Genomic DNA, 26,128 nt, shown 5'->3' with positions numbered 1-26,128 from the left:
ATTTCTAAAGTTATAATAAATCTACATAAATACCATTACAATGGTATTATATGATATTTACAGGATTGACGGTAACGAAGAAAATACAGCAGTAACAGACTCCACTGGTAGTGTATGCATACCAGCCTTATATGAAGTATCAGTTGATTTATCAGTTGCTTGTTCTGATGGTAATATTGTAACTCAAACCATACTACCAGACATTACTGGTACTTGCTCTGACGGCAATTGCGTTGAATTTGGTTTCGTATTAAACTGTCCACCTCCAGTAGGAACGACAACAATACCAACGGATGAAACTATTACCACAACTATGTTTAACGCATGTATCCATATTATTACTTGTGCCGATGATGATTGTACAGAATTAATTGCAAACCAAGTTATAACGTGAGTAACAATGTTGAAAAACTTCAGATATCAAGTTGATGTTCGTTGAATACAAGTTTGCATTATATATAAAACGTGCATAATGGCAACTTCAAGAAAAAATAATTGTCTGTATCAATTTGTATTAAATTTTAAATAAGTCCATCCGTTTAAAAAGAGATGTAACTTATCATTACTACTATTGATTCTATTTTAAATGCTTGAGATTTCATCACTGTGTATTGCTTTTCAATGTTTAAAGTTATAATAAAACTATACCCTTATAATGTTATTATGTTATCTTTACAGGATTGACGGTAACGAAGAAAATACAGCAGTAACCGACTCCTCTGGTAGTGTATGCATACCAGCCTTATATGAAGTACCAGTTGATTTATCAGTTGTTTGTTCTGATGGTAATATTGTAACTCAAACCATGCTACCAGACATTACTGGCAGTTGCTCTGACGGCAATTGCGTTGAAGTTGGTTTCGTATTAAACTGTCTACCTCCAGTAGGAACGACAATAATACCAACGAATGAAGCAATTACTACACCTATGTTTAACGCATGTATCCAGATTGTTACTTGTGCTAATGATGATTGTACAGAATTAATTCCAAACATAGATGTAACGTGAGTTGCTAGTGATAGTTGTTATCTTTAAAGCTGATAAGATATAATATAATTGTTTACACAATTTGCTTTTAAATGGTCATTAGCAAACATGTGCTATTTTAAACACTTTTGAAATACTTCAATTACCTTAAATGTATTTTATTTGATTTGTGTAACCGTATAATGAATGTGTAATTTCTTCAATGAACTTACGTGTGTAATCAACCACATATGCTATTAATGTTGCTCTGTTTAAGATATTTATTATGTATTACTGCAATAATGGTAATTATTGAAATACGTTCAAGAAACATGATACCACTAACCAAGAATACAATTCTCTTTATGTTGATTTACATGGCAACAGGGTTGGAGTCAATGAAGTACGAACAGACATGAATGGTAGGATATGTGTACCAGCGGTATCTGGAGAACAAGTTGTTGTATCAGCTGTTTGTTCTAATGGTGCCATTGTAACACAAACGGTACTTCCAGAAATTGGTGGCAGTTGCCCCGATGATAGTTGTTTTGAAGTTGGTTTAGTATTGGACTGCCTTGAATTGACAACAATACCAATCACAACACCATGTAAGTTTAGCATACTAGAGTATAGTTTTTGAAAGACAAATCTGTATTTGAAAGGTGCCTTGAAACATGATCTTAATCAAAATAAACATTGTAAAGAATGAAATATTTTTTCTTGGATAGTTAAACGTTTAGGCTTACTTAGCATTATCGTTTTTCTATAGCACCAATTGAAATTATCAACTGTCCTGATGATATCAACATTCCTGCTGGAACTGGATTCAATTATGCAATAGTTGAATGGAATGTTGAGGTTATTGGAGGTAGTGGCATGATATCGGTTACTGGCAATTTTAATTCCGGAGATGCATTTTACATTGGCACTGAGGTAGTTGAATTAACAGCTATAGATGAAATTGGACAAACAACAACGTGTAGTTTTCATGTACAAGTTTACGGTAAGATGCATACGTATGTATTTCTAGTAAACATGCAGCGAGTAGACCGACATAAATATTTATATAAACCGCCTATGGTATATAATAATTATACGGAATACCTAAACTTATTATTTATCTAGTTCCGTTATTATCGTTATCATTATGTACAAAATAAATGCGCTTCTTTTTCTTTTAGATGATGAATCACCTCAAATATCTTGCCCAAATGATATAACGGAAATGCTGGGCAATAATTTAACTGAAATAGTTATAACATGGGATGATGCGACAGCTGTCGACAATGCTGGGGAAGTCAATATTGAACCGCTTCCTGACAACCCATACTCTTCAGGTGATACCTTTTCTGAAGGTACATATACTATAGTTTATATAGCCACAGACAGTGCCGGGCTAGTTGCTTCGTGTTCATTTGATATAACTGTCAATGGTAAGTAAAATAAACTGTATTCGTATCGTTACTGTTAAGTTTAATTTTTCATTCTAATCCTAATCTAATTATGTTATCTATTATAACAATGTTTAAAAAACGCATCGTTGTTTCTTTTGAAGACTAACCCCAGGGATGTGGTGTAACCCCAAGTTAACTAGATGTGAATCATTGACTCCGGATTCCATGGTCAGACCATATCAAAACATAACAACAATATTATATTTTGATTTCTGAATTGTACAGAGCGTTGATAAAATATGTTTACCGCTTTAGTTGTTTTATTTTTTATTTGTTTTTTTTTGTTTACTGTAAAGCACCAATTGACTCTATCAACTGTCCTGATGATATCAACATTCCTACTGGAACTGGATTCAATTACGCAATAGTTGAATGGAATGCTGAGGTTATTGGAGGTAGTGGCATGATATCGGTTACTGGAAATTTTAGTTCCGGAGACAAATTTTACATTGGCACTGAGGTAGTTGGATTAACAGCTATAGATGAAATTGGACAAACAGCAACGTGTAGTTTTCATGTACAAGTCTACGGTGAGAAAATGTTATACTTTTAGTAGACCTATGAGTAGGTCTAAACAAAAAATAAAATGTATGATTCATGATCAACTGCTAAAAGTACCCTTTATAGGCTTATTCATTACCTCACTGATCATAGCGTTTAAACTAACTATAATGGAGAAGTTCAGACCATTCCGATCATTCGTTTATTACCTTTATTGTATATTAGATGTCTTCACTGATTCAGATTAAAATGTTATTAGTCTTAAAATCATATTCTAACTTTCTTGCAAAGGAAGCTTTCCTCACTATTACATTTTACTTGTGCTTAAACAGCTCATCATTAAATGATAAATTTTATTTTTTGTTTTATTTTATTCACGTTTTCTATCATTTCATTTATTAATTTATTTCGATTTTACAACTTTTTCTAAAATAATTTCAAATCTTTAAAAACATTTGTGGAGAAATCTAAAACCTCTAAAACAATCCCAAGTCATTATACTCTTTTCCTTGCTAATGAAACTGTTTTCCAATTTGACAATATCCAATGTAAAGATCGCTATGGCCACTATTATGTAAAAGCTGATTTGTAAACACAACTCATACCACATCACTTATAGCAACAAAAACACCTGACTCTTTGCCTGTCAGTAACGTACAGTTTTCTACCCAAGAATGCATTCAATCAAATGTCTTGAAACACTTTCTAACGATGTCTTTATTCTTTTAGCCTTGATTCCTTATTATGTGCACAATTAATTCGCTGCTTTTATTTTCAGATGATGAACCACCTCAAATATCTTGCCCAAGTGATGTAACAGAAATGCTGGACATTAATGTTGATGGAATAGTTATAACATGGGACGATGCAACAGCTGTCGATAATGCCGGGGAAGTAACTATTGAACAGCTTTCTGATAGTGATACCTTTTCTGAAGGTTCATATACCATAACATATTCAGCCACAGACAGTAATGGGCTTGTTTCTGTGTGTTCATTTTATATAACCGTCAATGGTAAGTTTTAATTGTAATCCCACTCTTAAGATTATTGTAGTGAAAATGTTTAATTACACTATTTAAAGATCTAAAAGTGCTTCTTATATTTAGTACAAAGTATACTATTCAATTATCAAAACATAAGTTGTATTAGTGAGTGTTAATGGTGAATTGAATACCCCCATTCATTATGTTTTTATTTTATTTTAAATTAACTTACAAAGATGAAAACCTCCACTATTATACCTGTATACTAAACTTTTATTTTATTAATTATGTATTTCTGTTTTATTCATCTATACAAACTGCGAAAATTACATTTTGAATCAAATAACAAAGGATATCGTATACTATGCATAACGATACATGCTGGGCACTGGTTTTGACTGCGAATCTTTTTCAAATTTCGTGACATGAAAATATGAATACGTTGACAGTAGACTTACGCAGTTGAATATAACAATTGATTTTTTTTTTATATTAAATGAATTAAATTAATAATATAACGTATAAAAAAAAATAAGCCAATAAAATAACAAAGATGTTTAATAATAATATTCAATAAGTGTAGGCGAATGGGTGTCAATAAATATGTAGGCCATAAAACATATATTTTATTATGCTAATCTATGAAATATTCCGATATTGTTCTATAACATATTTGTTTTGCATTTAGGCCCTGAGTGTAATCCTGGTTATAGACAGTGTCCAGATAAATGTTTAGATGAGCGCTATGTCTGTGATCATTACCAAGACTGCGAGAACGCATTTGATGAGTCAGAGGAAATCTGCGGTTAGTAAATTATTTAACTGTATACGCACAATGAAAAATACTACAATATACATACTAGAATTAGTGATCCGATATCTTATAAATCAATATATTATTATAGCATCATAAAAAAAGTAAATAATAACTAACTTGGCATGCAATTATTTATGAGGGATTACCTAAACACTTCAAATGCATTTTAAATTGACATAAACATTTATTGATGCTGCACTTTTATATCTTTCGGAAAGTCACGGGAGGTGTGAGACTATCCGTAAAATACAAATAAACATTTTAAAATGTAACAATTATCTTCCGTTACACTCGACAGCTTCCACATTGTAGTATTGTTATTTATACTTTTACTATTTTAGTAATATATTTGTCAAACATTGATAGATAGAAATAAATATAATAGCATAATATTGTGTTGGGGATCATTGTTTTATTTTTATTATTGTTCTACAATTCCCTATTCCCTGTGTTTGAAAAAAAAAACAACAAAAGTACAAATACAGTTCATAAACAATTTTTCTGTCACTAAAAATATGTTATTTCCATATTTAATAACATTCAAACAATATTACTCCGGTTAAACTACACACTGATGTTGTCGTTGCAGGTACATGTGATCTTGATGAATATCGTTGCCCATTAAGTTCAAGATGTGTTCCAGAGTATTACTTGTGTGATAACTATGCTTATGATTGCCCCGAAAATAAGGATGAAGATGAAGAACTTTGTTCAAGTAAGATTTAAAATTATACCTGCGTTTACTATAGAAATACTCTAGCAATTTTAAGGTTTTGCCATACAACCATGTTTTCGTTTGTGCATTAACAAATAATAACGATTCTACAAAAATGTATAAATGTATTAATAAAATACATTTTCATGTACTTTATAAATCGTATAATTGATTTCTTTATCAGGTTTGTGCACATGGTCTTACTATATAATCCCAGACAATGTCATAGTAGGCGGCTATCAGTATAACTTTGCATCTGGAGAGAACGTAACATATTACTGTCAACAAGGATATACTTTGGTTGGTGAATCAGTTAGTGAGTGTCTCGACGGTGAATTTCAATTTCCAGAATGCTTTGGTAAGTGGTATGATAATATATGTCTTGCAAACAATGAATTTTCTCAGATTTAGCATAATGTGCTGCTTTGATAAGATTTATACTGGTTTTTTATTGGATTGCTTTAACCATTCGAAGGCCCGTATATGTACGGGTTGACTTTTTGGAGTCACTGAATTGCACTTTTTGAGAATTTGACCTCTGACTTAGGTAAATAAAAAAATGCATTTATTCGGAAGGCCAAAACATTTCACATAACAATAAAACCAACAATTGCAGAAAGTTAACGTCATAAAAATGTATTTTGCATTTTCCCTAAACCTATTAAAAATATATTTATTTAGCCTCAGTCACTTGGGGTATAAACCTCGTGTCTTCAAAGGGTTAAGCTTGCTTGGTTGCTCAACTTCTACTAATACATTTGTTATAGAATGATTTAACAAACAAACAATAGGGTTTTCTATCAGATATTTGACAAATATAATGAACGAACAAAATTTTCTTTCAGCTAACTGTGAACCACTTTATATTGAGGGAGTTGAGATAACAGGATCTACAGAGCATGGTGAAGTAGTAGAGTTTTCATGTGAACGTACTGGTTATGAATTATTGCCAAGTCGTGCAACAATGTCAACATGCGAAGACGGCATGTACAGTCGGCCACTACCCCGTAGATGTAGAGGTAAGTGTTATGAGTATAATGTTATCAGAATAATCGTTACAATTTTCTAACTTAGAGATTCAATTTCTTTATTAATATATTAAATTGTCTTCCTCATCTAAAGATATTGATGAATGTACACAAGGCAGCCATAGCTGTGATCCAATAGGAACTTGTATTAATGAAGACGGTAGTTACCGATGTGAATGTCCTGTTGGATATACCCTCAACGGCGATGGGTTCCAATGTGATGGTAAATATATTAAATGTTGTTGTTAAAGATGTATTGTCCCTCAAAACAGACTTTGAATAGGTTATTTTGTAGTTTTAATCAAGTTAACCACTTCTGTAGAAAACAAAATTATGTTTCACTTTAAAATAAATGGTCAAATTCAGCCAAAGTCCCATTGGCTGGCAGTCAATTTGACTATGTTGTTTTACTTTAAATTACATTTTTTCGGGTAAATACATTTTTGTTCGATCCAATTATTGGTCAATGTGGATAACTATTATGTGACATTAAAATAGCATATTCAAAAAGAATTATTTTTTCAGGGAGACAATACATCTTAAATATACCGATTACTTAATTCAAAAACATTCTTTCAAACGAACTTTTATTCTTGTTACTAAGATGTGAATGAATGTTTACAAGCCAACAACTGTGCAGAAGTTGGAAGTAGCTGTGTCAATACTGCTGGAAGCTATACATGTGAATGTACTGAAGATTACATTGGTGACGGATTTACTTGTGAAGGTACGTCATTGTACAGCAGTATGTGGACATAATGGTCAATTTAAATGGATTCAGCATTTGGATTTAATGTCTAAATTCCTGTGATGTTATACAAACAACTATTCACTTTGTTACCCATCCTGTCTATAGTATCATAACTATAATTATTGCGATGAGAGAACCAACTTAGGCCTATTTAACAGAAGATGACACTAGCTAGAATAACCTCGTTAGCATAGTATCATTGTCGAAATGTCTATGCTGCTAAAAAGTAGAAAATACATTGTAACTGTATCTTATCAAATGCATTTTACTCGATCTATAATTATATTATTTCAGGTGATTATTTCTTCTTGTGGGGATTCGAACAAGGTGATTATAATCTCAATGATGAATACGTACTACCATCAGGAGATGATGAATTACCAGAAAAGATATCTCCAACTATAAGACCAACAAATGGTTTCCCATTCTATGGTGATTTCTTTTACAGTATCTATGTAAGTGTTATTCATTTTATCATCATTAGCACGTAAATACATAATATTGAAGTACAGTACCTAGTAATTGTAAGCTTGAATGTAACATCTCAACATGTTTGAGATTGTGCTACATCTGTGGCCTGAAAACATTTGTATAGCAACCGAATCACTGAGATATTCCCATTTTTTAAAGATAGTATATAGTATGTGTCAGTTTCTGTTGTCTAATAGGAAAAGTATTTAAAGAATTGTATTCATTTTCTAAAATGTTTGGATGATAACATTTCTTTTTTCATAAGCTATAAATTGATAGTAGTTTATTAATTAATCATTTTTGTTAAATTGCGTACTGCAAAATAAAACAATCGCAATTTTAAATTTATTTTCCATTTTCTATGTTTAGTTTACGGAAAACGGTGTAATAATTTTGTCTAGAGAAAATGAACAAAAGTATGGGTTCGCAAATCCTCCTGATGGTGGTCTTGGAAGTACCTTTACACATAAAGTCATTGCACCATTCTGGGCTGATTCTGATTTATCAAACAGCGAAATTGGAAACGTATTCTACAGTGTAAGTCAACTAAAATGTTTTCCCTAGCAATCTATTATCTTCAACCAAACACTATCAATGTGGAAGTATATATGATATAGTCGACATAGTGTCATATACATCAAATTGTAACAGATTAAGGCTCCTCCTCTATACTCCACCTCATCACTCACCTTTGTATCATCAATTTAGTGATTTTTTACTAGAGTCCCAATATTGCAATATTCTATCTACAATAAATCAGAGTTGGACAAACATCTAATAATTTCTAGGTAAATTTCTAATTACTCTGGGTTTATTTACTTTCTACTCACGTTATTTATGTCATAGCTGTTTTCGTTATTATTTAAAGAAATAAGAATTATTATTATAATTATTATTCATTGTTAACATTGAAAATTAGTGATGCAAATGACATTGTATCTTAACAGGTGTATAGTCAAAGCTTTGGCTCTGCAGCTACAGATCGTGAGGAAGAAATGTTGTCTGAAGGATCATCTCGTGTCAACACATTTCTTGGTACAAATACACTTCCTAATGAATTCAATGCTAATTGGATGCTTGTAGTCACATGGGACAGAGTACCACAGTATCCCGTGGTAAACAATGCTGAGAATGTAAGTAAACTACATTGCAATTACTATTCAACAACTTTCAATATAATATTAATTAATTTCGCAAAAAATCTACTTTAAGTAAGAGCATGAAATATATATATATATACTTACAATGTGAAATTTCAACTCAAATGAAATGCAATTAATTATAACAATCCAAAACATGTCCCTTTAATTACCTATATTGTAGTATATTCGTTAATGGTGAACAATAGTATGACATAATGTGTTGATAATGTGTCACTACTCGCATATACACAACATGTATAATAGTCGGAATGATATTGCTTTGCAGACGGCAACGTTTCAAGCAGCTCTTCTCACGGATGGTGTTTATAGTTTTGCTATCTTCAACTATAAGATAGGTGGCATGCAATGGAATCCCACTGTCCTTGCACAGAAGAATGTTGTGATTGGATACGGAGTTGGTGCATATGGAGAGAATTACAATGCTCAGTTAGATTCCAGCATTTTTCCAACTGTTGACTCAAGATACACCCCTGAATCAACAAGTAATACGGACTTTAATGGGCAGTGGTTCTTTCGACTTGAAGATAACAACGAATATACTATCAATTATAGACAATATTGCATGGATTGGAGGCAGTTTGAATATGATAACTTGTTTTGGGCAGAAGGTCTTGGAACATGCCCTTGTGCGTTTGGCCAAGGATCAAATGATCTTGGGTTTGGCAATGGTCAACGCGGAAATGGGAACAGAAATGAAGATGCAAACAATAATGGAAATAATGAACTTTCTCCTGAACTACTTAATGACATTAATGACATAGAAGGTAAGGACAATTTAGTTTACAATAGGTATTCTTGGGTCTGAAGATTTAACTATGCCTAATAAACCACTTTGTATTGGAAATAATTCGTCTTTCAATGTACACATATTTTGCTTAATAACTTTCTCAATCGGCAAATCTTCCTCGAATCATTTAGTCCACATAATTTAATATGGAAAAAAGAAACATTAGGCGGAATTGTAATTTCTAGTCACAGTCAAAATATATCATTTTACACATACATTATGTTGTTTTTTTTTAATGAGCCTAAATATTATCGTTATCTTATTAATCAGAAATATTTATGATAAACACCAGGGAAAATAGAATTGTTAGATTGTTTTTTAATCAATGCATTACAATTGCATGATTTGTTTCACATTAGGTACTCCATTCTGCCTACAAACCCAGGTGTCGTCAGTGTATGGAGCAGGTATGATGTGTTGTTATAGGGCAGATGGATCACTTATTGAAGGATATGAAAACAACGTGTTCACTAGCAGCTTTGTTCAGAGATATCAATTTGTTGAAGGACCATTCTTTAATTTTTGGGCTTATTTATATTGGTTTTGTAAGTATTTAAGTTATATACTGTACAGTACCTCGCTGCAAAATGCCATTACAATTTACAGATGACCATATGCTCAAGCTTTGGCATATTATATGCGTGCTATTAAATTATTTAAAATAAGCAAATGCATCTCACATTGAAGAAATTATTAAATGTAGGGCCCAAGTGTATTATTGCGGAATGCAGATTCGGTGAATTTGGCTGAAATAGAATATGTTACTTTTGCAAAATGTCTTTAAGAAGTTATGAATTTTTACATGTTTCTTTTTTAGATTTTGATTTGATACCTCGTTATGTATGTTGTGAAATGTCTAATGACCCGTACTACTGTGACCTGTATTCTGAAGTTAGACCTAAAGGAACATGTGGAGGATATCTTCCTCCTAACACAGGTAACTACAATTAAATTACAATTATATTATAAAGATAAACATTGTAAAAAGAAGGGCCTACCATCTAAAGTAGATTGCATTGATAAGGCAATGAGTTGATATAATTTGTATACATTATGTAGACATAATATTTTACCATTGTTATAGGTTGGATGTTTGGTGATCCTCACATCCGTACACTTGATGGCCTTGAGTATACTTGTAACGGTATTGGAGAATTTGTTCTTGCCACCGTCAACGATGGTGAATTTATAATGCAAGGAAGAATGCAAAAACCTAATAGTGAGGAAGATGTACAGGCAACAATATTTTCAGCATTTGTAGCTAATGGAGGCCCAACAACGGTAGGTGAAAATTATGTTCTTTAGTGTTAATCTCATTTATTTTATAGTGATAGTAAAATTAAATTTCGTGGACCACAGTTTGTGTAAAAGCAAATAAATGAATAGATTTGTCAAGATTGTAGTTAAAAGACAAATATCACAATTGGTATTTGCTAAAGTTACCCAATGAAAATGATAATAATGATGCGTTACCGTACATTGTGTTTGTTTTGACATAAACATGTTATGTAGTGTAGTGTCTTCATTGTACTCTAAATAAATATTTACTAATTGTTTATCTTCTATACATTTACACACAGGTACAAATGACGTTGAATGACGATGCAACTGACTTTGATATTTTGGTTAATGGAAGTATTGCAGTAAACAAATCGAGTCTCAATGAAGGTATTACTTATTTTCCAAGATTTTCTGGTTTTTTTTACATTAATGTAGTGGTCTATATTTAAATCAAATTATAACGCCGTCTAACGAGTGTCTACTACTGCTACGCCAAATACTTATTTCAGTTGAATAATGTATTAACATAACACAGTAATCATACTGAGACTAGTTATAATTGTATATAATTATCTTCAGGTCCGTATACACCACCATCTGACACTGGGTTTATAATAAGTCTTCCTTCTGGAAATTCAACTGGAAATTCAACTGGAAATCGTATAATTGTATCTTGGTTATCTGGAATTTCTATTTCCGTTTCACTGACTGGTTCTGTATTGGACGCTGTATTTTCTATTCCAGAAACATACAAAGGAGCTACAAAGGGATTGTATGGTGGGTATATTTCCTCTATTATTATCCCTTATATTTGTCTATTATTATTATCCGTTATATTTGTTTAGGCCTTAAACTTTGACTAAGTTTGACTAATTGTGCAAATTGTTCAGACTTTGTGTCTGAGTTTTTTATGTGTTAATAAATATTTCATTATTTTCAGGTGTTTGGAACGATGATATAAACGATGATCTTACATTTCCAAATAATAGTATGCTGCCAGTGCCAGAAGATGGAATTGTTACAGATAGTGATGGTTTTCATTTTGGAAATACATGTAAGCTATATTTACAAACTCATTATCATTATATTAGCTTTCTTTATACGGTAATCATAGTAATAACGATAAAGTAAAATGTCTTAAGATGCCAGTACAAGTCGCCATCACTGGTGTGGTTGTGAACGTTTAAATCATTGATAACATTTATTATTAATAATTATATTCATATGCTTTTTTTTCAGGGAGAACTACGGAGGAGTCTTCACTTTTCAGTTACACTGATGGTCAATCATGGGAAACATTTAATAATCTAACATTTGTACCATTGTTCTTAGAGGATCTTTTAGAGCAATATTCTGGTACAGAATTGTACAATGAGGCGATGGCTGAATGTGGTGATGATCGTATGTGTCTTTTTGATGTACTAGCAACAAAAGATATTTCTTTTGGTATGAATACAAAAGAAACAAATACAAACAACAATGAAAACGCAGAAGAACTTGGTAAGACACAACATAACATATCACATAAATCATAAACGTATAAATATTGATATGAAATAGTCTCATTCATTTTAATTAGTTTTGTAAATTGAATAATCAAGTGTCTTGCACATTTTACTACAGAATAATACTAATCTGTTATTTTCTTTCTAATGTTTACATTAATTATTTCCGTTACAGCAAACTTTCCACCAAATATTACAAGCGTTCTTGAAATTTCTCCTGTTGATTCAATTAATGGAACCAACCGCTTTTTGGTTATGGTTGGAAGTCAATATATTCTAAGGGTTATTACATCTGACCCAGAGAATGACACGATAACTTATTCACTTCAAGATACGGTGCCAGGTGCTGGTATTGATGCTGGTAGGTAAAACTTATTTACACAATCGCTCTTATTCTTAAAGCTATGGCGTGGAAAAGTGCTAAATCAACATCGATTCATAGAGGAAAAAAGATTTACTAAATGAACTCTACGTTGAAGTTACGTTGGCTGGTCCAATATGTCTATGATCGTGATGCAAGCTAATCAGATTATGACTACTGTATAGAAAATATAGAAACCTCTCCAATGCCTGTGTTCCATTTAGCTAATAGATTCGCGCGAATGTAATATTCCTGGTTTCCGATTGGTTGCGTATCTATTCGCGTCACAAAAAGATAACATTAAGTTATTAATACGCATGCGTTTTTTGGCTAAATACTAACTTAGCGCACAGATAGGTAAATTATTGCACTTAATTGTCTTGATTTCTTAAAGATTACTGATGATTGAAGGTACAGTAATCTCCTGTCATCATTGATAATGTTAATAGTCTGCTACCATTTGTGTAGTATACATTAGCCTACAATAGTCTATGTATTCAAACAAAGAATATAATTAAATTTTAATATTTAACAAATGCATATTATCTTAAAGATGGTATTTTTATTTGGACACCTGGTTCAACCGACCAAGTTCAAGTTACATTGGTTGCTACTGACAGCAAAGGAGCGGCAACTGCATTTCCACTAGAAGTTATTATTTGTGAATGTGAAAATGGTGGGGTTTGTAATTTCAACGTTCTTGTCGATGGATCAGATCTTGTTAACAGCCGTTTCGCAGTAAGTAAATTACACATAAGTTTATCTAGCCCGAAAGACTCATTAATTTTATAATTTTGTTAGTGATTCCAAGAAGTAACACTAAGTGCATAGTCCATGATACTGAGAATACGATCAAAGTAGAGAGCTTCAGAACACACTTTTTAACTTTAAGAAATTAATTTAGTTAGCTAGGAAATGTCACTGTGTTGTGTCAATGACAATGTCAATGTTTTAGGTGTCCGAATGTGATTGTCCACCTGCTTGGACGGGCACCGATTGTAGTGAAGATTTCAATGGATGCTTAGATGAACCTTGTTATCCAGGAGTCTCATGCATTGATCAGGAAGCTCCGTCAGCAAATGTTTCATGTGGAGATTGTCCAAATGGTTTAGTTGGAAATGGGTTCAAGTGTTACGGTGAATTTTTAATATTAATTGTTAATTTTTAATTATTGTTTATAAACACACGTGGTTGAATAATATAAATGTACTGGTTTATTGGGGTTTTGAGGGATTTTACTGTATGTACTGCGTAAATATATTTAGGCTAATTTGTAACTATTGCTTTGCTATGGCCTTTCTTGTAGATTACAACGAATGCGTTGAAGGTCGTGACAGGGATGACGGTGTACCGTTCTGTCAGCAGGAATGTGAAAACACTCTAGGCTCATACACTTGCAGCTGCAGAGAAGGATATGGCTTGAACGCTGATTTAAAAAATTGTAGTGGTAGGTTGATTTTCAATGTTTAAAAAGCAAGAAATATAGTAATGGAAACTTTATCTCAGGTTGCATACATGGTTAGATCAATTTCAATGGACCTACACGTGTTTTTAATAACTAGTTCAATATATAACTTGTATTGTGTTATTCCTTCTGACGTAGACTTTAATTATAATTTGAATTTTATTACCAAGAAAACATATTTAATTTCAGACATTGATGAGTGCATGATGATGACTGATGATTGTAGTGAGTATGCAACCTGTGAAAATACAGAAGGATCTTTTAACTGCACATGCTCAGAAGGTTACAGTGGTGATGGAAAGACGTGTACAAGTAAGTTTATACTAATTTAGTTAAAATGTGAAGGAAAAACATTTTTAGTGAAAATATGAGAACTTGTGCTTATAAATAAACTATTATACCGTAAGTAGCACAAACATTGGATCAGATAGTTTTATCATTGCCATGTAGTAAATACATTTTGCGTGGTAAGTTATTATTATCGAGTATGCAATTGCAAACGATTATTACTGTTTTCTGTTATATTTACTTAAAGACAACAATGAATGCGGTTACACTGACTACCCATGTGATGAAGAGGCCGATTGTATGGATACAGAGGGTTCATACATCTGCCAATGTGCTGATGGCTACGAAGGAGATGGAAAAACCTGCCAAGGTATATAAACAGTTGACAATAGGCATATGAACAAAATAAAGCACATGTGTCAAATTCTTGTTCCCAAATTCTCTTGATATTAATGTTAATGTGTTACTTCTACTATTTACATCTAGATATTGATGAGTGTGCTCGTGCACTTCATTCGTGTGACATGCAAGCTGACTGCACCAACATCCAAGGATCTTATATGTGCTCTTGCTCTTCGGGCTGGACCGGCAATGGAACCTTCTGCGAAGACATAAACGAATGTCCTAACAATCCTTGTCCGACTACTAGGTTTATTTGTCAAAATATACCAGGTAGCTTTGTCTGCAGCTGTCCAATTGGCTATGTAGGAGATGGTTCAACTTGTATCGGTACGCATACACATTTCCCTAACATTTCTCTAACTAAAAGTATTACATCTATTTATTTGTTGACTACATTTGAAATATAAATTATATTATTATTTAAGTTTCTCCAACTTTTTTATAAAACTCTCATGTTATTACATAATGATGTATCTTATGAAAATTAAATTGAAATTGAATTGAAATGTTCTGATACGATACATTTGTGTTATAATTAGATGTTAATGAGTGCACTTCTGGTAGTCACAACTGCTCGGATACTGCTATGTGTTTAAATACCAATGGCGGGTTTGAATGCCCATGTAGAGAAGGCTATAATCTGACAGATGGTATATGCCAAGGTATGTGAAAGCTTTCACACATTATTTGATATAGGCCTATTTCATTTTACTTTAAACATACTGGTTTTGCAAACATGTTGTTAACTGTTTCTACATTTTATTTTAGATGTAAACGAATGTTTAGCAGAAACTAACCCATGTGACACAAATGCAGACTGTGGAAATACCATGGGAAGTTACATGTGCACATGTCATTCTGGATACATGCTGAATGGACAGATCTGCCAAGGTATCATATCATATTAAATTATTAAAATAAATATATATAATCTTTAACAGTAATTAAAATGACGTAATTAATCACAGTTGACTATACATTGTAAATTGTACTTAAATTAATTCAAAAATGAAGTAACTATGAAGTATTTATTATATCGGTCATTAGAAAAGGTAACGTTTAAAAAAAATTATGTTCTGTATTTTCATTTCACAATAATTTCCGATTATGATAAAATGACATAAATTACAGTTGTGATATAAACAAAGTTAATTTTCTGTTCATATCTTTCAACTCATAAATTATCATTAATAATTATGCATTAATTATATTCAGATTTGGATGAATGCGAACTTGACATTCATGAATGTCAACAGATGTGTAATAATACAGATGGAGGTTATTCGTGTTACTGCACTGATAATTATGAATTAACAAACGATGATGTATCTTGTCAACGTAAGTTATCGATACCCGATGCTTCTTTCAATGTGTCTTTCTATTTTTGTCATGTGAATTGATTGTGTGAATGCGAGGAAGTTGGGACGTACCTGACACTATAACCCTCGATATCTTTGTTTCCAATTGGGTCCACTGGAATTAATACAATTAACAAGTAGATCTAACAATTATAATTAAAAGATTTCTTTCTATATAATCAATGTTTCGCCTCCTAGAGGAATATCAATATTAGATTAATATTTGAAAAGAACCCGGAGTTGAAATTTATTTTTGTCTGTTTATTTTCAGCAATACAAGGAGCCGAATGTGATACTGACCCATGTGTGAATGCATTTTGTTCAATGAACGGAAATGACGTTGAATGTTTGTGTAAACAAGGTTATGAAGCAATTGAAGGAAATACAACGCATTGCCAAAGTATGTATTTTTTTTTTCAAAATGAATACGTGTACTAGGACAAAATAATAATGGGCATTTAAAATGAACGGTTTCCTTATTATTGTATAAAAGACCAATGGATACATCTCTAGATATTCCAGTTCAAAAAATAAACAAAATCAACACGAATAATCAATACACTTGAAAGCGTTACAGAAATGACTGAATAACAATAATTTCAGAAAAAAACAAAATTTGTTTTTACATTTCATTCAATATAATTATGAGTGATTTCAAAACAATAATAAAAAAACAAGAAAAGAATTAATTACAAAAAATGGAAAGATAAGAATTAACCAACATCTATTATATATTTGGGATAAATGACGAATGGATAAAAGTGGTTGTTTACAACACAAAAGAGGAATGTTTAGATACCAAGAAAAAACATAAATCATTCAATTTTGATTTAAGGATCTTGGTGCACCACAGGGATGCGTTCTCTCACCCTTACTTTTTTCATTATATTCTGATTTTTATAGTGATATTGATCCAAGTAAATCATTTAATGTTAAGTTTGCAGATGATACTTGCCTAGTTGGTTTAATTTCAAATAATAATACATCCCTGTTTAATGAATATGTTGAACAATTTATAGTCTGGTGTAAACAAAATTTTCTTGAACTAAATGCCAAAAAAACTAAAGAGGTTATTGTCGATTTTAGAAGGAAAAATAAAACTAATCATGTAAATATTGAAATTGATAATGAAATTGTTGAAATAGTAGAAAGTCATAAGTACTTGGGATTAATAATTGATAATAAACTAAATTGGGAGAGAAACACTAAAGAACTCCGTACCAAGGCTAATAAGAGAATGTACTTTATATACAAAATGAAACGGTTTAATGTTAGTTCTCATCTCATTCATATGTTTTATTCCTCTGTTGTTCAATCAATCATTTCTTATTGTATTATTGTTTGGTTTTCTCATATCAATGTAAACAGTAAAAGTCAAATTCAGAGATTAGTAAATAAGGCCAGCAGAGTTATCGGTGTAGAAGTGAAACCTTTAGATGAAATGTTTAATACATTCATACTTCAAACATTTGACACAATTATGCAAGACCCATCACACCCATTACATTCAGACATCATTATAAGTAGATCAGGAAGGGTTAGACTGACACAGAAAAAAATATCCACAAACCGTTTCAGATTTTCACCAATGTACATAGCATGCAATTTATTTAACAAAAACTTTTCAAGATAGTCACTTGTATCATTTGTATTTATTTTTATTGTTATCACATCATATTATTTATTCTACTCAGGTACAAAACATATCTCGAAATTGTTAGCAATTTTGACAATAAAGTTATCTTGTATCTTGTATCTTGTAAACCATGATTATTATGTTTAATTCAAAAAGTAGCCCGACAGAACCGATTAATTGGATTGTCATCAACTCCTTACCGATTCAAATTTCTATTAATTTGTTTTACAGATATTAATGAATGTTCGACTGGAGACCACATGTGTTCTGGTTCTTGCTCTGACACTGAAGGATCTTACAATTGTTCCTGTATTTCTGGATATCTGCTAGCAGACGACAAGAGGAGTTGTGAAGGTACACATGTAGTGAGACTGAAACTAATAATATATGTGATAAAAACATCAATTAATAGTATTATTATGTTTACTTTAGTAAGAAGTCTTGCTTTATTTACTTATGACTTAATAGATATAAATGAATGTGAGATTCCTGGTACGTGCAGTGAAAATGCAATGTGTTCAAATATACCTGGTACCCATATATGTTCCTGTAACTCTGGATATAACGGAAATGGTGTACAATGCACTGGTAAAGTATAACTTTATTTTTCTTCCAATTTAGTTGGACAAAATTAACGAAAAAGAGTAATGCTTTTTGTTTGTCTTTTTTATCTAATGGAAAAATGGCATTTTATTAGATAGACTTTTATTTTTTATTTTTTTTATTCGTAAAATTGACTGCTGTAAAGAATGTAACATAGCATTATGATTTTGTTTTTCTCGTAGATATCAATGAATGTGAACAAATTCGTCTGTACTGTTCTGGAAATGAAACATGCGAGTATGACCGATGTGATGATGCCGCGTACTGCACCAATAATAATGGATCATACATGTGTCATTGTAATGATGGGTATACTGGAAACGGAATGATGTGCTTTGGTAAGTCATTATGTGTGTGCAATTGTAGAATGTATTATTGTTCCTTCTTAGTTTATCCATGCTCTATTTGTAGGCCAATGTTTGATACCACTGAATATCTGAATACTTGGTTCATTACTTCTTAATAATAGTATTTGCCGTATTATTAGGGTATTTAATTTTGTTATTGTATCTGCAGATATTGATGAATGTTCAACCATGCCATGTGATTCAATGGCCACCTGTACCAATACACCTGGTAATTATTCATGCACCTGTAACTCTGGATTTTCTGGCGATGGTGAAACCTGTCAAAGTAAGACTATAATTTGTTTTTAATACACTTTTAGGCTTATGAATAACACAATTACACAATAACAAAATATAAATACACTGGCTGAGTTTTTAAAGTATGTTTACACAGTCACATTTTTTCTGACAGCTTTCTAATCTAGTGAAATCTAGTACAAATAATAAATATTTGTATTTTTAGATATTAATGAATGTGTCATAGACAATACATGTGTTGAAAACGCTGATTGCACAGATTCGGTTGGATCATACACATGTACCTGCCAGGATGGGTACCGAGGAGACGGATCAACAACCTGTACTAACATAAATGAATGTGAAGAAAACACACATAATTGTCACACACAAGCCACCTGTACTGATACACCTGGATCCTTTACATGCGTATGTAATTCTGGATTTGATGGAACAGGAAATAATTGTGACAGTAAGTAATATTAATTTTTAAACAGTGCGCACGTATTACACTATACTATACTTTATAGACCAAAGCGCTGTACATTATTTAGAGCAGTATACAAAGACAAATAGAACATCTAAATTATTCTTTAGGGGAAAAAAAACTTTTTAACAATTTTTTAAAACATTGTACACTTGGAGCTAAAAGGTAAATTATTCCATAACTTAGGTCTACACACTTTACTGTATATACTTAGAGTAGGCCTACAGTACACGAAAGGGAAAAAGGAAGTTCATCTATTAGTAATACGTATTGTCAGAAACACTATATATACATAGCTTTTCACGAACGATTGAAAACACGGTATTGGTTTATAGTTTATATTATTAATACACACAGAACTGATTAACTGTTAAGTTCATATATAATGTAGTTAGCCAAAATCTGTAATAGCTCTGCAGCTATCTGTATACAAACATTATAAACAATAACAAATAAAATATAGTACTTAGTATTGTAAGTAGTAGGCCTACTATACGTTCTTGATTATTCAATAGATATTAATGAGTGTGCGTCTAATGATCTTAACAACTGTGATGAAAATGCATCTTGCATGGACTTGGAAGGATCTTTCTTTTGCATGTGTAATGATGGATATGCTAGTAGTGGGGGTATTGCAACAGATGGAAATTGTAACGGTAGGTACACAATACTAGTCAGTGAATTGAAATATTAAAGGTCTGATTGTAGTTTTATACTCCAGACTGTAAGCTAATCATAAGTATTAAAATATACCGTATTTAAAATGTTACTATTTCTTAGATGTAGTGTCTATTGTATTTATATTTTTCTAGATATTGATGAGTGTGAACTGAATACTCACAATTGCTCTAACTTGGCAACATGTGAGAATATTCCTGGAATGTTTGAGTGTTCCTGTATAGACGGATATCAAGGCAATGGAAATCAGTGTTCAGGTATTAAAGATATGTTTTTGTTTGTTTTTTTTTTCATTTGTTGTAATTAATGTAGTAGCTAATCATCTTATGCTGTAGTCCGAAAGTCACTACAGATGCATTCACCATTTATATTATTAACATTTAAACCACATTTATATTACGTTTTTGTTTCAATTTGTAATTTGTAGATGTTGATGAATGTCTTTCTTCTAATCGATGTGACAATGAAGAAAACAGAATGTGTGTTAATTATGATGGGAACTATACATGTGTTTGCCAAGAACATTTTGTAGAAGTACAAGATACCTGTATAGGTAATTTTTTCTATGCAATTCCAGATCTGAGAAACTGAATTTTACTACTGAAATGTATCAATTTTATCAAATAAGTAGTTAATTAATCAATTATTCATTTATATTATAAGCAGTGTTTTTTAGTCATAAGCCGAGATATTAACAAAATAAACACACTGATAACACTATACTAATAATTATTAGTCAAGTTAAATAATAAAAACCAAGGTTATCTATGTCTATCACAAGATTCCATAAACTATCCGCATGGTCAATGAATAAGACAATTGGTTGATAAGCTTGCGTAGCCAGATATGTATCTTTCATAACAAAATGTCATTGTTTTTTTATTTCTTAAAGAATCATTAACGATGTACCTAGGAATAAATTTCACGGACATCAAGGGAGTCGTTGTCAGTGCCATGCCCACTATTCTGAATTCGATTGATATACAGACAAAACTTGCAGCTGATGTATGTTGTATAGATTTTTGTAGTTTTATTATTATTATTAATCTGTACTTTATCGGAGGTCGTTGATTTAATAATAATAACGTTTTTTATTATTGCTTAGTATCATACACAGTAGTTTTAATCTCCATGATCTGCTAACCAACCTATTTAAAATTCTGGCCTGCTGCCATAGGATAGTGGTGTTACAGTGGACACTGTCACATGATTATTATGCATACTTTCAATTCGATACAATGTGGTAATTTTGTTTCCAAAAAAGAAAAAAAAGTATTTGTATATTGCGTGTTCGTTCACAAATGTCTGCTTATAAAATCAACAACTTGGACATTTTACTAATATTTTGAGTACATCACTAAAGTGTCAATTTCATATTTGTACTAGGTATTTGCTATTTTTGAGATGTCAAGCATCAGTAGTTCAATATTACAAGTAAACATGCATACGTACAGGACAGTGTCTTTGTTTCAAGAAGTTACTTTCAGACTTGATCTTCCTGCATCAACTGACCTTGACTCTTACGACATTGCTGCAGCATTCTACGGAGGTTTGTCTGGTGCGGATAATAGCCAAGTACCACCTGACAGTTCTATAGATACAGCATCTTTGATTGCAATGTTGCCTGGTAAGTCTACCAATAGGTTGTAGTTCTTAGTAGTGACCTCAATTCCAGAAAAGAATATTTTAATTTAGCATATATACACAAGCTAATGCAAGTTAATAATAGTATATTTAATTTCAATCATATTTTTTCCGTTTCAGTTGTATCCACAATTCAACCTTCAACTGAATCCACATTGACTACAACACAAGATGCAAAAACCACACCTCCAGAAGTACAGACTACAGCACCTGATAAAGTGAAGACTACAGCACCTGATGAAGTGAAGACCACAGCACCTGATGAAGTGAAGACTACAGCACCTGATGAAGTGAAGACTACAGCACCTGATGAAGTTAAGACCACAGCACCTGATGAAGTGAAGACTACAGCACCTGATGAATTGAAGACTACAGCACCTGATGAATTGAAGACTACAGCACCTGATGAAGTGAAGACTACAGCACCTGATGAAGTGAAGACTACAGCACCTGATGAAATGAAGACTACAGCACCTGATGAAGTGAAGACTACAGCAACTGATGAAATGAAGACTACAGCACCTGATGAAGTGAAGACTACAGAACCTGATGAAGTGAAGACTACAGCACCTGTTGAAACGAAGACTACAGCACCTGATGAAGTAAAGACTACAGAACCCGATGAAGTGAAGACTACAGCACCTGCCGAGGTGAAAACCACAGCACCCGATGAAGTGAAGACCACGGCACCCGATGAAGTGAAGACCACGGCACCTGATGAAGTGAAGACTACAGCACCTGATGAAATGAAGACTACGGCACCCGATGAAGTGAAGACTACAGCACCTGCCGAGGTGAAAACCACAGCACCCGATGAAGTGAAGACCACGGCACCCGATGAAGTGAAGACCACGGCACCTGATGAAGTGAAGACTACAGCACCTGATGAAATGAAGACTACGGCACCCGATGAAGTGAAGACTACAGCACCCGATGAAGTGAAGACTACAGCACCACAAGTACAAACTACAGCACCAGGACAGAAAACTACGGCAAACATTGAAACTACTACAGCCACAGAAGGTTTGTGTGTTTATGTATTACACCTCCGCCAATGAGGTTGTATTTTACCTCTACCAACCATATAGTATCCCACACAAATCACTCTCGCTACCTGAGAAATAACTTTGTATATGTCATTCCAATCATCAATTTCTTTCAGGTATAACATATTCTATTTCCATACGCATTATCAGTATCGGAAGTTTAGTTGCAGAGTATGTTGATGATTTAGGTGACCCAAATTCTGCACTTTACATGTTGTATGAACAACAAATTTGTGATTCGGTAAGTGTACCATTAGTTTGTAATTTGAGCATTCAGACGTTAGTTAATTAAATATATATTATAGGATATTTGACAAAGTAGTCCTATTATGACAATCATTATTCTACATTTTCATCTTGAAAAGAAAACCTTATTATACCAGCTAAAGGGTTTTGGGTAATGGGAGAATAAATTGTTATAATAATGTGATTGAAACAAAAACTCTTAAATAAAATCAATTTATATCACAGATTATGAGAGATTTCAACATTAACTTTTATTGTTAGTATACATTTTGTTTTTATAGTATCCAATTAATTTTAGATATTTCATAAACAGTTTCTCGTTCAGTTCTTTTCGTTAGTTTTGTATTTTAATGTGTTGTTCAAGTTCTTGTCAAATTGTACTTACTTAATTCACGGAAGAAGTAACATTTTATCTATGCTTGACCAGTATTCTAATAATTATTTTCTTGTTCATAGGTAACAAATATAGTTGATGAAAGTACAATATCCCGTAACAGTCGCACATGCTCGGTTTCAAGCTTCGAGTCTGGCAGCATTATTGCCAATGTAGACCTGGTATACCAAGAAGACACCACATCTTCTGAAGAAATACAAACAGTTCTTTCAGAAGGAATCGAAACTGATCTGTTGCCGGATACCGAGTTTGTTATTGATGCTTCAGCTATAACAGTAACAGAAAGTAAGTTAAGATAAGATAAATTCCTTTTAAAAATGGGTTCCTATTTTTTTATTTATAATGTAGAATCATGTTGTTTACTAATGAATTTTGATGTCAGTCGATTATGAAGTTGGGTACAATCAAACCATACTAAGAAGTTATCTTTAAGATGAGTTTCATTTAAACAATATTTATTTTGTCAAATATAAAAAAAAACACCGTATTTACCTTTTTAACCCATAAATGTAATTGCTAAGTAAATCAATTACCATATCTTTCTTTAGTGTTGCTATGTACCTCTGATTACTGTTCTAATGGAGGGACATGTTCTGATGATGTACAGCCTCCTATTTGCGAATGTCCATCTGGTTACGAAGGTGATAAATGTGAAAATGAAAGTGGTATGTAATAACTATTTAGGCCTATCATGCAATTCCGTCAGAATAATATAATCTACTATATCATATTATTTCCAAAACAACTGTTTAATGTAGTATGCGATTCTCAAAATGTAGGACAATATGTTGTCGTTTTATAACATTGTACTATGCTGTACTGAAGGCCCCCCTAAAGTAATGAGTATGAGCATCCATAAACTGGGACCCCTACATTAGATTAAACATGTTTTCAGTTAAAGAATAATTCGTGTTTTTCCTGTTTCCTGTCATTTTTGTTAAGATGAATGCAAATAATAATAATTCATTACAGATGACATAACTATATTTGCGATTGCTTTGGGTGTTGGAATCCTTGTATTTACATTGATTTGCTGTATTGTCGGCGGTCTATTGTTAATGTACAACAGAAGAATGCAACGTCTGAAGAAATCAATGATTTATGGCAATGCAATGCCTTATCATTTTGGACACCTGGATAGTGACAGTCTTACTACTTCATCTAACTCAGACGTGCCTCGAAATATACGTCATCATATGTTAAACTCGCAATCCGATGTAAGTTATGTTTTTCTATGGGATTAATATATACCTTTAGTAAGAGCATATCATGTTGTGTAAACGTTGCACCAAAAAGAAAAGAGTAGACCTAGCATCATAGTATTTCTTTATTCATTCTCTTTAACTATAGGTCATTGGATATAACCGAACTCTACCTCATACTGAATTCCGTCGGCCATACGTTGCCACTGGACAGGAACGCATGGTGAGTATATTAGTATTTGTCTACTCTTTCTTTGGAATTCAATACATTTGTGTGAATGCAATTCGTCTGTGGTTATAATGTGACTAATAACACAAGACTCTTAGGAAAAAATATTACAATAATAATATTAAAGGAATTAGTTACAATGCCTAAATTCACTGTTTGATAATTGGTGTGTTTCTTTATTTCCAACAGCATGTATACGACAATAGAGGTACACATGATATAGATGATGAAAGATGGGTTGATCACCGCCATAGGAATTACTACAAATAGAATGTGGACAACGCCTACCTCAAATTGGATTAAAATTAGGATACTATAAAACTGATTAGAATATCGAAACCTTTCATTCAATATTGCTTTGTTTTAGAAATCATAAATATCATATTTTCTTGAAGTGATTTAGTTATGAGGCCTATATATTTTATATATATTATTGTTTTTTTTATATACGTGTTTAATGCAATACTTTTTGTAACGTTTATATTTTTTATTTTAGATTATAGGTCTAATAGGATCCCAATGGACTCAAGCTAATAAGCTTTTTGGGCTATCCTGGAAAATCTTTATAAATGTATTTTGTGTAGTGTCAGTAATTTTATGTTATCACTTTGTATGTATTTTTATGATGATTTTCCTAATACATTCAAATCAAATCATACATTAAAATTACTGCCCAATATATTCAAAGTCAAAATCGATAATGTTTAAAAACTGTTAGTTAGGCCTAATCCTATAGAATTACACTGACACAAGTATGTTAGATAAATATATTTAGGCCTACTGTAATATCTTTAAAAAACTTTCATAATTTAGGCCTACAATAGTAGTTTTGATAAAAGATTTGTATGCACACCGTATATATTTATAATAAATGGGGAATACTTAGTTGCAGTTATATTTGTCAATTTTACTATATGTTAACTTAAGTTGAGCATTATTTATATTTCTCCGAAAACAACCCTGAGTCTCGAATCATACATTAAACACTATTTTCGGAGTAAAAAACATCTGAAGTAAGTATAACCTTTGGTTGTCATTTTCTTATATAATTAAAGTCGTACGGTTTTCCATAGATTTCAC

The 26,128-nt window shown here is 32.1% G+C and overlaps 1 protein-coding gene across 1 annotated transcript; it reads left to right on the top strand.

The window, feature by feature from the left end:
* Positions 1 to 805: 805 nt before the first annotated feature.
* Positions 806 to 25,914, top strand: LOC144845720 (uncharacterized). The gene is made up of 50 exons (XM_078703148.1): positions 806 to 1,005; positions 1,355 to 1,575; positions 1,737 to 1,970; positions 3,701 to 3,937; positions 4,596 to 4,712; positions 5,314 to 5,439; positions 5,624 to 5,797; positions 6,285 to 6,458; positions 6,562 to 6,690; positions 7,072 to 7,194; positions 7,513 to 7,673; positions 8,059 to 8,226; positions 8,637 to 8,822; positions 9,118 to 9,616; positions 9,999 to 10,184; positions 10,457 to 10,576; positions 10,724 to 10,920; positions 11,220 to 11,307; positions 11,500 to 11,697; positions 11,861 to 11,974; positions 12,160 to 12,420; positions 12,601 to 12,786; positions 13,340 to 13,524; positions 13,742 to 13,922; positions 14,093 to 14,233; positions 14,441 to 14,563; positions 14,787 to 14,909; positions 15,026 to 15,268; positions 15,481 to 15,603; positions 15,710 to 15,832; positions 16,157 to 16,279; positions 16,571 to 16,699; positions 18,167 to 18,289; positions 18,404 to 18,523; positions 18,721 to 18,876; positions 19,055 to 19,171; positions 19,349 to 19,594; positions 20,125 to 20,265; positions 20,422 to 20,544; positions 20,715 to 20,840; positions 21,180 to 21,292; positions 21,674 to 21,914; positions 22,052 to 22,237; positions 22,862 to 22,954; positions 23,094 to 23,218; positions 23,680 to 23,902; positions 24,166 to 24,282; positions 24,590 to 24,834; positions 24,968 to 25,042; positions 25,238 to 25,914. Exons 1-50 carry the CDS (start codon positions 806 to 808, stop codon positions 25,316 to 25,318), a joined length of 8,244 nt encoding a protein of 2,747 aa, XP_078559274.1. The 3' UTR covers positions 25,319 to 25,914.
* Positions 25,915 to 26,128: the final 214 nt, after the last annotated feature.

Source organism: Antedon bifida, chromosome 6 (assembly GCF_963402885.1).
Source record: "Antedon bifida chromosome 6, ecAntBifi1.1, whole genome shotgun sequence".
In the NCBI taxonomy this organism is placed as follows: domain Eukaryota; kingdom Metazoa; phylum Echinodermata; class Crinoidea; order Comatulida; family Antedonidae; genus Antedon; species Antedon bifida.
Note: the sequence above shows the minus strand (reverse complement) of the source record. Positions and strands in the feature narration are given on the sequence as shown.

What these genes read in the sequence shown, in the direction of transcription:
- LOC144845720 (XM_078703148.1), top strand. Translation starts at nt 806, where the DNA reads ATGCTACCAGACATTACTGGCAGTTGCTCTGACGGCAATTGCGTTGAA. An exon ending in ATTTTATATAACCGTCAATG is followed by an intron (nt 3,938 to 4,595) that starts GTAAGTTTTAAT and finishes TTTTGCATTTAG; the next exon opens with GCCCTGAGTGTAATCCTGGT. An exon ending in CGATGGGTTCCAATGTGATG is followed by an intron (nt 6,691 to 7,071) that starts GTAAATATATTA and finishes CTTGTTACTAAG; the next exon opens with ATGTGAATGAATGTTTACAA.